Source organism: Pholcus phalangioides, unplaced genomic scaffold (assembly GCF_987345545.1).
Source record: "Pholcus phalangioides strain wild (caught in Gottingen) unplaced genomic scaffold, Ppha-v1.0 ptg000022l_1, whole genome shotgun sequence".
NCBI lineage: Eukaryota > Metazoa > Arthropoda > Arachnida > Araneae > Pholcidae > Pholcus > Pholcus phalangioides.
The window spans coordinates 11,438,793-11,450,461 of NW_028301615.1; the positions used below are offsets into that span (position 1 = coordinate 11,438,793).

Sequence of the window (11,669 nt, forward strand, 5' to 3'; positions counted from 1 at the left end):
CTTTAAATCTTTAAAGGGGGGACCGACCATAGGAAATATCCCTCCTACATCAGGGGATGCCTGTCACTCCTTTTGACAGCGTTCGCACCTTGTCAATGTATACAATAGACTCGTCAATACGACCTGAAGAGTAGTGGGGGTGGGGGGAAATCGAAAAATAGTCGTAGTTTTACGTTTATTATCTTATAAGTTGGTTATTATCGTATATCTACTAAATTTTCCCCTATATCTGTTATGGTTGAAATGATGACGTCTGCAGCATGTGCCGTCTTCTTTTCTGCGCTGCTGGCTGAATGAAGTTGAATGTTGTTGATGTCTACCACGTTCTTGTAGCTTTTGATCAATATGTGAGCATCTGTTTGTTTATTTTACGGATATTTTTTCATTTTAGCATTGCTATGCATATTATAGGTTTAATTAATCGGTGAAATTAACCGTTTCGTTCAGTGTAGTGACATAAATTTGCGAAATGTTTGATAGAGAATTCGAGTCTATATACAACTTTTTTCGCTCAATTTTCATTTAAAAAAATCTTGATTTTTTTTTACAGGTCGAAAGTCACTTTTAAAATAACCTTAACATCCGATCCGAAATTACCGTACAAAGTGTGAGTATATTCCACGTATCTGTATTTTAGTGTAGATCTTGTAGAAATTTAATGACCAGCACTGTATAATGATGTGTACTAATGCCATGTAAAATATAGAAAGTCAGTATAAAAAAATTAACTTAATGTATACAGTGAAACCCCTCTTAAAGGACAACCCTTCAGATGCAATCATCCCCTTCCCTCACTCTTTGATGGCCAAATAATTATTTTCCTGGGTATGCTTTTCGAACCCCTGATTTTACAGACAATTTTTTTTTGTCCCACCAGTGTTCGCGAAAGAAAGGTTTTACTGTATGTACAATGATACTACTACACAATGCAATGATACTGGTGCAAGGGCGTAGCGAGGGGGGGGGGGGACTTGGGGGTCTGGTCCCCCCCCCGAAATGTGAGAAAATGACCCAAAAAAGGGAAAAAGATGGTCAAATCCATTGTTCTGTCACTTTGGTCCCCCCCTGAAATGAGAGTGGTCCCCCCCCCCCGAACGAAATTTCTGGCTACGCCCCTGTACTGGTGTACTATACAATGCAACGATCACATGTCAGAGGCACCAATATGAATTGATTGGAAGTTGCCAGAATTTTTATGACAGGACTCTCTTACATTGTCTATTGATTAATTATTGTTGGCGGGGGGGGGGGAAGGTGCTTGACCCCCTCATGAAATTGATTATGGGAGAAGCTCAAACAGTCTTAGCCCAAGGTTCCGCAGTTTATGTTCCATTTAGAATCAGAGACCTCCCACTCTCAACAAGTTTTCTGGAACACTTGTTCTTCATATTTGCCACCTCGAACTCTTGCCTGCTTTGCTGTCACCCCATCTTCAAGTCATTCTTTTGGTCACTCACATGCTTGCACATTTTCTTAGTCACTCATACTCAGACCTGTAGTCAGAAATTTCTTTTGGAAGGGGGCGGACCACTGGCATTTCTGGGGATGGCTAAAGTGATAGAGCAATATCTTTCCCACTTTTTCATCATTTTGGGGGGAAGGGGTTAGACCCCAATTCTCCCCTCCCCCCCTTTTTGCTACAGCCTTGCACTCACTGACCTAAGCACTTGCTTTCTTTTATACAGTAGAACCTTGATTATCTAGGGGTGAATTACCCGGGATTTATTGTGTACAGAAATTTTAATTTCATGTTAAGCTCTTCTCTATCCATGTTGTTGTTAGTGTGTGTGTGTTTTTTCATTGGTAAAGTATGATTTTGTGAAGTGGTAATGAAAATAAACATTTCCATTTTGTAGAACTAGATTCTACTTCTTTTCAGAACTCCCCTCCCCATTCTCGAAGGTCCCATGTCAACACGCTAAAGTGCGCTCAAAGAGAAAAACCTCCTCATGTATAGGTAGTGTTGTTCAAAATTCATTACTTTTTTTTCAACAACTGAAAAACAAGGCACAATGTTTCTGCTATCAGTGAAGCCCAGTATAATAGAATTGTGACTGCATAACTGTGGCAATATGTTTTTTTATATGCAAAAAAAAAAGTTACGTGCAATTTTATTTGATAGATTTTTCGCATGGATAATATGATACATATGTTATTGCCAAAGTTTCAAATATGCCAGTTGACCCAGCCAATATTCGAAATGTTGTGGAATTTGGGACATTGGCCGGAAATAGCTAATGATCCTTATAACATTGATATCAATATCCCGATTCCTTTGATTGTTAGGATAGCCATAGCTAACCATAATTATAACCTAAAAATACGAAAATTTGGCAATGGCCCTGAATCATGTCTTTTCTATGGCCAGGGATCTTTAACCACTTTATGAACAGCTGCGCCAAAGCCCAAAATTTAGACATTGGCCATGTCAACTGGTCGGCCAGTTCACGAACCAGATAATTTCAGGCTTCTGCAGTAACATATACACTGGATAATAATTTTAAAAAGGTAAAATACATCAATACCTTCTTTTGCAATTTTGTTATTTTGAAATATTTTTTCTCTCCCGGCGGGTTAATCATGGTTTTTCGGTTATCTGCACCCTTCGCTACCATTAGCCCAGATAATGGAGGTTCTACTGTATTTCAAGGTACCGTCCTCATGTAATTAAATTTTATACAACTTTTTTTTAAATTTTGTTGTACTCTTGGGAAAACATTATTTTCAATTTGAATTAGAATTTTGTTAAATATATTATAAATAAAAACTATTGTATAGACGTACATTAAGTAGTTTTATAATTGCCCGATAAAAGATTTCGGATGTTGCTTTTATTCATATTTTATTCAAAAACATACAATATAAACAAAACATGTATCACTTTATTTGAGAAAGAATGAAACAACTCAACTTGAACTTTTTGAATGAAATAGGCCTCTCTCTCTATATACAATTTATGACTTTTCTTATTTTGATATGAAAAATGTACTTGCTATTATATTGAACAATGTTACTTGCGTGTTGTTTAACTTGATTAACAATAGATGGTAGTATGTGGTTTTAGTGACCATACCGACAACTTATTATCTAAGTTATGTTTCTTTAATTTTTGTTCAGATTTATCTAAAAAAAATTTATACAAAAGATAGAGGAATGAGTTCTTTGTAGGCTTATAACGAAAGACATCAAAAATCATTACTTTTATCACAGGGTTTGACAAATATTGGGTTCTGGGTGACTATGAAATTGGTTATTAGTGCCTAAAATATTCTATGTGTGGGTACTAAATTAGAACCTTGAGATAAAAAAAAAGTTTTGGAAATTAGGTATATCAGCATGTAGGCTTACACTAACATAGAAAGATACCAATAACTTTTTTCAAGGGAAATATAGAAAAAATACACTGGACTCATTTTTTTTTAGGAACAAATTCTGTTTCACATAAAAAATTTGACAGGCACCTAATCTTAATTTTTGAGCCCTGCTTCATCATCAGAACTTCTTGGTTTTTTTAAAATATGCATGAGTTGCATACAACAACTAAATTTTTTTTTATTATTTTGTGTTTCAATTTAGTCTATTTTAGTCCATTTTGACCTGTTCTAATTTTTTTTTTTAAAGGTTAAGTGTTCCTGACAGTACTCCTTTTACTGCAGTCTTGAAATTCGCTGCAGAAGAGGTAAGTAAAACAGTGATGAATATCAGTGTGCATAGCTTCTAAATTTTTAATAAATTTACATAAGCAGCCCCCTACCCTCCTGTCATATCACTCTGTATCCACGCTTGGCTTAGGCCAGTGTTTCATAACATTTTTGATGTTACAAACCCTGTGTAGTGAAAACCAATGTATCACAGGCCTCTTCTGGTGTGAGTCAATGTTCCGCAGACTTCCTGTAGAAGGTCAATTTTGACACCACAGTCCCATAACATCCAAAATGATTTTTTTAAATGATTTTCATGCCACAAAAAATGGAATAAATTACTATTTCACAGCACAAAATGTGTCATTCATGCAATGGTAGTAAATGAAAATGATCCTGCGGACTCCTTACACAGTTGGGAGATGTTACTTGTTGGGAGATTATCCAGTCCTCGGCAGGTTGGGAAACACTGGCTTAAGCTATAGTCCTTGTGTTTTTACATAATAATACCACCCACCTGTGTTGAAGTGAATTACCTACCTTCTAACCTAACTTTGCTGAGAGAAGGTCTCAAACATCATCCCTTCTACCCCTATCCCCCACCTGAAAGAAGTTAAGGCCTATTTACACGAATTAACTGATTAAATAGTTAAATAAATTTTAAGTTGTCAAGTATATATTTGCACAAAAATGTATGCAGACACTAAGGGTTGCTTACATTGGTTTAGTTCAGGGGTTCTCAAACTTTTTCTGGTGTCTTTTACCCTAATCAATGTTTATCCCTGGCTCCCCAGAGCAGTAAAGGCTCTCTTCAAAAAAATCTTGTTGGATTACCTCTCTGTGGTGTCCTTGACAAAGATTACTGGCACACAGTTTGAGAACCCCTGGTTTACTGGTTGAGTAGAATATATAGTTTGGCCTATTTTTTGATTAAGTTGACACTATGCATATGGGGCCAGTAGGCGTGGCCTCGTATTATCCAATAAGCATTCACTTAATTACTTATGTTGGGGCAGTTTTTTGAGCACATGAAATTTAGTTGAATACTTCATCATTTAACTTGTGTCAGGGTTATGGATTTTTTTGAAAAAAATCGGATTTATTTGGTTTTTTTTATTTAAATCAGATTAAAAAATTTTTTTTTTTAAATATCAGTCCTGCTATATAATTAGTCTGTATAGATTAGATCTATGATCTATAGAGTTTGGTGCATAAAAATTTTTATCAACATATTTATACATAGCATGCGACATGCCATACCATTCAGTAAACTAAAAACTAACTCTTTTTGGCAATGTAATAAAAGGCATTTCATTTGTTTATTTTTCCTAAAAATATTACTTTACAATTTTTATATTTCTTAAGCTTAAAAATCTTATCCAATTTAGATTGACTATGCAAATTTATAAATTATTTTATACTACTATAATAGTAGTACTGTTATAACAACACGTGCACGAAACCTCTACATTGAAAATTTCAATTCACATTTATGGCAGGAAAAATGAATACATTTCACAAATCACAACTTATAATATTTAGCTGTTTAACTGTTTCATTAAAAAGACAATCTTGGATGCTTTTTCTACACCAAGTCTGTTTCTTAATTTGCTGTGGAGAGCTTGAAAAGATACATTCAATCCCAGCAGTAGATGCTACAGATGTAGTTAACATTTTGATAAATTCCAGTTCTTCAGAAGGAATTAAATCACAAGTACTATATAACATCTTCCACCAATCATAATTAGACATTGCTTTTATCACATTGGAATCAAAGTACAAATTCGGAAAGGGTTTCAGTTTTCCTAAAAATTTCAGGGTAGTTGCAACACATTTTGAACAATACTGTCTAATACATTCTAGACCACGATGTTTTTCTTCTGAAGTAAGGGTAATTTCTTCATTCAACATGGGTGGGCTTAAAAGAAGCATAATGTGCATCTGTCACTGATTGTCGAATCACCAGTATTGGAAAAGCCTAATGGGTGGCATGCAGTTTAGACCAACCATCCATGTTAGCGAATTGCAGAACTATAATGTGTGTGTGGCAAACACACACTTTATAGTTCTGCAATTCGCTAACACATTTTTGACTTTCATCCTCATACATTTTAAACAACCATTTAACCATTTAAACAACCAATTTTTTTACGATCAGGAGGCTTGTACCCAGGGGGAAGTGAATTACAAAATTTTTTGAACTCTTCATTCTCTACTAATCTAAAAGAATTATTGGTTGCAAATACGAATCTTGCAACTTTTTCATCAGCCACTGACTTTTCTTAATTAGATGTAGTAACAATGATGCCATAAGCATGCAGAATTTTCTGGGGGGGGGGGTGTGTTTCAGATTTTTTTTTCTTTCTGAGTGGGGGGGGGGTTACTTTTTTCCTGTAAAATAACACTATAATCTTGGCTCAAGGAGGGGTTACAACCCCCCCCCCTCCTTTTCGTACGCCAGTGAATGAAGCTATCTAATTTTAGTCTTTTTGGTGCAGATGCAGGTAATGCCACACTTTTCTCTGCTGTTACAGATGACTTTGTTGTTTCCTTCACAGAATTTTCTGATGAACTTGACTGCAATGATTCATTTGGCTTTTTCACAACACTTACTCTGCTCAACTTTGAACTTTTGCATGCATTTATTTTCATATTGCTTTCTTAATCTCACAGCGCACCAACCTTTCGATGAGTATAAAAACAATCCTGTCATTTGGAATCGGCAATAAAGTGTAAGTCTAATTAGCCCTCATGTGCAGAAAATGACTGTGGTGCTACAAAAATGATCAAAATGATGATCATGCATAGGCAACCTCCTAATCTCCAGATGATAGCTCTTATTGACAATAGCCCCCAGATGGTGACACACAGAGAGAAATGTTATAACTCTCTGCTTGTTCATGAAAAGTACAAATGACTGGATACCAAGTGGAGATGAAGGTGAGTTCCCAAAAGAAAATTCACACGCCTCTGCAGGGAATCAAACCACTGACTCGTGTTCCTCTGTTCTTGTCATCCAGTCATTCATACTTTGCATGAACAGCAGAGAGTGATGTCATTTCTCATTGTAACTAATTGTTTCATAAAAACTAAAATTTTCATAAAAATAGGACTCCACAAAAAAGTCTGGGCAGACCCCTAGGGATCCATTATTGCTGAAAGCACCAAGCAGATTCTATTGTTTTGGCTGAATGTAATTTGTTTTTTTCTGCAGAAAGTCAAAAAACTTTGTAGTCCGTTGTCAAAATTTTTTCCCTAGTAGAAACAAAGGGATAAGATAAAAGAAGATCAAAAGTAATCTGAGGGAGATATATATATTTTACATTAGAGTTGTTGTGCCTGTCTAATTCTTAGCCAATTTTAAATAGGCGTTTACAAACGTACCCTATCTATACCATTTTATTATGAGGCACTGGTGACTAACACTCTGCAAAGTGCCCAAGTGGCATGGTGGTAAGATGCTCGTCTAACATCGTGAAGGTTGTTGTCAGGGTCCCGGGTTCGAACCCAAGGGAGGATATCGAAAAGATATTTTCCCTAACGAACTCGAGGTGACCACCGATAGACAGCGCCTTCGTTTCCAGCCATTCTCACTAATGGCAGTAAATTGCAATATAGCGATATGGCCAGAGTTGGTGTTTGGTAAAGTAGTAGTAACACTCTGCAAGTAAGATAATGATCTAGGAATTTGTGCAATAAATTTTGTATTTCTGTTAGTCTTCATTCTTAATGGTGCATAGAAAACATTTAATGATATATTATGTATGTATATATTTTGTCTCTGGTTAATCCAAAATATATATTTTAACTTTATAGTTTAAAGTTCCACCTGCAACTAGTGCTATTATTACAGACGATGGAATTGGAATAAACCCTTCTCAGACCGCAGGTATGTGGTGTCTTATGTTAAATAGATAACAGAGACTTTAAAAAAAAATATTCTCATGATACAATCTGTTTTTTGATGAGTTTTATGTAGGATATTCTCTAGGGGGTATCTCCCCCCCCCCCACACGCACATAGGGGCCATTCAAGTATTATGTAAGCAGATTTTTAGCCATTTTTGACCCCCTCCCCCACCTTGTCAGCAAAATTTCGTCAGCAGCTTAGAATATTTCATATCTTCAAAAAGGGTGGTTGATGATGTAAGCAACCTTCAAACCCCCCTCCCCCCCTGTCCTCAAAAGGAGGAGGTGGGGGGGGGGGGCAAAAGCTAAGTAAGACTAAGTAAAACTAAGCAAATCCAAACCCACCCACCCCCTCGATGCTGACGTAATACTTGAATGACCCCATACACACAAAAATGATTGATTAATTTCACGCACAACAGAAAAAAAAATCCCCACCTAATGAAAAATGCACAGAGGTAAAAAATGTGTGACTGACAACATCTTGCTTCACACGAGTGTTACGGACATGGCATATCTAATCTCATATTTTTTTCTGATGATTTGTTGATAAAAAAACAAGACTATATCTAAAATACTATGTTTATATTTAAACGTAGCGAGCATTCATGAATATAAATTTAGCATGGTATTATTCAGCATTTTCCAGTTTTTTTATTTTTTAAAATGCTTTTTCAAAACTGTATATTTTAATTACATAGACAGATAGCAGTACTGGCAAGAAAACAAAACAAACACAAATATGTTAAGGCCATGCATATAGACATAACATGCTCCTGCATGAACCAATTCGTTAGAAATTCCTAAAATGAATGTGTACAAGGTGCATGTACGGTTAAGTGATATTATATGGGCCCGGTAGCCCAGGTCGATAAGATACTCGCCTAAAGTACCAAAGGATGTTTGGCGGTGTCGCGAATTCGATAGCCAGTTCAAACTTTTCTGACTTTGGGGTACAACAAAAATGGTGACATGACTGCAGAAAAAATTGCTACCACAGGGAGTCCCCCATTGAGGTGTTAGTGCACCATCCTCTCGATAAGTATAAAAAACAAGCCTGCCGTTTGGAATCGGCAATAAATTGTAGGTCCCGGTCTAATTAGCCTTCGTGTGCAGAAAATGACCATGATGCAACAAAAATGATATAATTATATGCACCATAATTTCCTGCATATAATCCGCAGATGCTAAAATCTCATTACTTTGAGAAAAAATATTGTGTAGTTTGTATTTGCAGCAGAAATTTCATTCATCAGTAATGAATGTAAAAGAGTAAAAACTCGTTTTTCATTTTTTGTAGGAAAAATGTTGATTTTCCTATTGATATCTCAACGTCCTTTATAAATCTTTAAGAAATAAATTTTTACACCAATTTATTGGTGTATTAATCATTAATTTTTACAAATGGATGAAATTTAAATGTTAAAATATTTATTTCTATTTGCAGTTATCAGAAAAAAAATAAATCTGCAGGTAAGATACAGTAGCATATAATCTGCACTGTAAAAATGGGCTTTCGGCTCTGAAAGCCCATATCAGGGAGAGACTGTTGTACAGTTTGCATGCGACACTTGTGTTCGTTGTTTGAAATTCTACTCTATAAATGTAACCATAAAAAAAAGAAAAGGCCGAAAACGTTTGTGTATCAGACCAAATATTTTTACAAATGTGAACATAACTTTCCAGCTGTTTGTGATTAAAAAACTATTTGCGAACTTTAAAACTTTTAATTTATATTGATAACAAAAAATATCAAACTGTAACAAAACCCATACCTATTTCTATTTTCAATGATAGAAATAAATATGGGTTTTGTCACAGTTTTTGATTTGTTTTCTTTGCAAAAATGTTTTTACCTAAAATAGAAAAATATATTATTTATTCACAGGTGATGTGTTTTTGAAACATGGTTCTGAACTCAGGCTCATTCCAAGAGATAGGGTCGGAGCTGCATTAAAAATATAGTGTTTATATAATTAATTTCTCAATTCTCACACACTTAATAAAAAGTTTTATTGATATTTATGAAATTAAAATACCTATCACAATTTTATTTTATTTCCATTCAGTTTTATTTGTGCTGCAGTTATTCGTTGCAAAGTTTTGTTGTATTTCAAAGTATTATGAATGTTACTCCTTTTTTAAATTTCTTACATCGTTAAAACTCCATTGATAACATTTTCGGAAAAGAGCTTGTGTTACTTTGATGAATTGTTACAAATATGTGCAATTTTAATCCGAAAGTGCTATTTAAGTTCAAGTTGATGTATGTATCTGTTATTGAAGCAGTATTTTTACCATAGTAAAAATTGATGCAATCATGCATTATCAGCGTCTAATATCGTATGCATCACACAATTACAGCTACAATTCATACTACATTATTGCACTAAGAGAAAATTAGAAGGGCTCCCCCCCCCCCCCCCCTCAACACATTATGACATTTGAGAGAAAATAAAGGTTTCACTGAGCACATACTAAACCATAGTTTCAATCATAAAATTATATCTTGTTCGTGAAGTTATTACACCATAAAAAGAAATGTACTATTTATCTACTCTAGTAATCCTAAAATTTTTATCTTGTGGCAGTACCTTCTATTTTAAGTTTTTTTTTTTTTATCAAGCTTTTACACAGGCTGAATTCAGATTGATTTCATAATTTTTTCCTTTTATCATTTTCTAACTTTTTAGAAGATATCAGTTGATAAATTTATGAAAAACAATTATTCTTGTATGCTTTCTGAATGCACCTACATCCATAAAAATCATATTAAAAATAAACTTTTTTTGAATGTATTTGTTAGATTATTTTTTGTTACTGAAAGAAATAAATTTCTGGCATAAGTGCTCAACTGAATGAAATTGTTTTAATCTCACTCTGCAAAAAAATTAACTGCTTTCACTGAAGATGTTCCAATATTTTCTAATGTTCCATTCGTTCTTAAATGGGAACAGGTTTTCCCAGCACTTTGTTGGTACAGTTCATACATCGTAGCACCCCCACACCCGCAATGCGGAAGGCAGCTGGATGTTAGCTATTCCATTTTTTATATAGCTTGAGTTTTATTAAGTTGCCAAATTCACAAGGACTTTGTTATGATTAGAAAGAGTTATTGTAACAATAAAAAGTACCAGGTTTTTGATACCTTTGTATGGTCCAGTACACAAAGGACCGTAAAAAGTTAAGGTTGATAACAAATGTTACATTGACAGAGTAATGATGCTTCTGTAAAATGATTTCAAATGTTATGAAACCATTTGCAATAACCAGGGCTCAGATTTCTGTCTTTGCATATTTTTTGTATATTTTGTTATTTTTACGTGATAGAGCATATTTTGAAAATTTTAAGATATATTTTGCACATTTCATAATTTTGGATAAAAGTACATTTTAGACTGGTTTCTTTGGTTTTCACTTTGGACAAAAGCTCTTTCTTTTTCTTCCCCCCATTATTCACAAAAAGCATCCAAAACGTATCTACCTCCCCTATCAACCAGAGCCAATAATGACCATTTATTAAAGGGTCAAACTCCAGGAATATGCGCACCAACTGATAATCTTACACCCTTTTTGAAAATCATGCACAAGCATGCAATGAATGTTTAGTTTATCATTTAGGGCTAGGATTTTTATGCGCTAAAAATGAAATGTGCTTGCTGATTGGTAAAAAATCCTGAAATTCAGGTTTTTCAGCAATGACATTGAATTTTCAATGCATCAAAAAGAATACTAGTCCCTTTCAACAACACTGGTGAGTGGCTGTAAATAGATTAATCATCTGAATCGGTAATGGTAACTCATGGGTAAAATTGGTCAATGGAGGAAATTTTTTAGTGTTTGCAGGAAGGTTATCAAAATAAAAAGAATTATTTAATTATTTTTTTAATTTTGTGAAATGCTTTTCTAAAGCTAAATACTAAGCTGAATGTTTTACCTATAGATAGGAGCACATTAATTCTGAATTTGTGGAGAAAAACTTACTCAAAAGGGAAATTTTGGCTCGATGAGATTACCTCACTGCATCTAATCAAGTTTGAGCAGGTCCAGATAAAGAATCTCATGGGGGCTCAATATTTTCAAATTCTTCTGAAGTTACCCTTATAGTAACTGTAAATAA

The 11,669-nt window shown here is 34.5% G+C and overlaps 1 protein-coding gene across 1 annotated transcript; it reads left to right on the top strand.

Moving 5' to 3' along the window:
* Positions 1–27: 27 nt before the first annotated feature.
* On the top strand, positions 28–9,602 carry Ufm1 (Ubiquitin-fold modifier 1). Its single transcript, XM_089250047.1, has 5 exons — positions 28–347; positions 551–607; positions 3,622–3,679; positions 7,458–7,530; positions 9,438–9,602. Coding segments are annotated over exons 1-5 (267 nt in total). The 5' UTR covers positions 28–345; the 3' UTR covers positions 9,515–9,602.
* Positions 9,603–11,669: the final 2,067 nt, after the last annotated feature.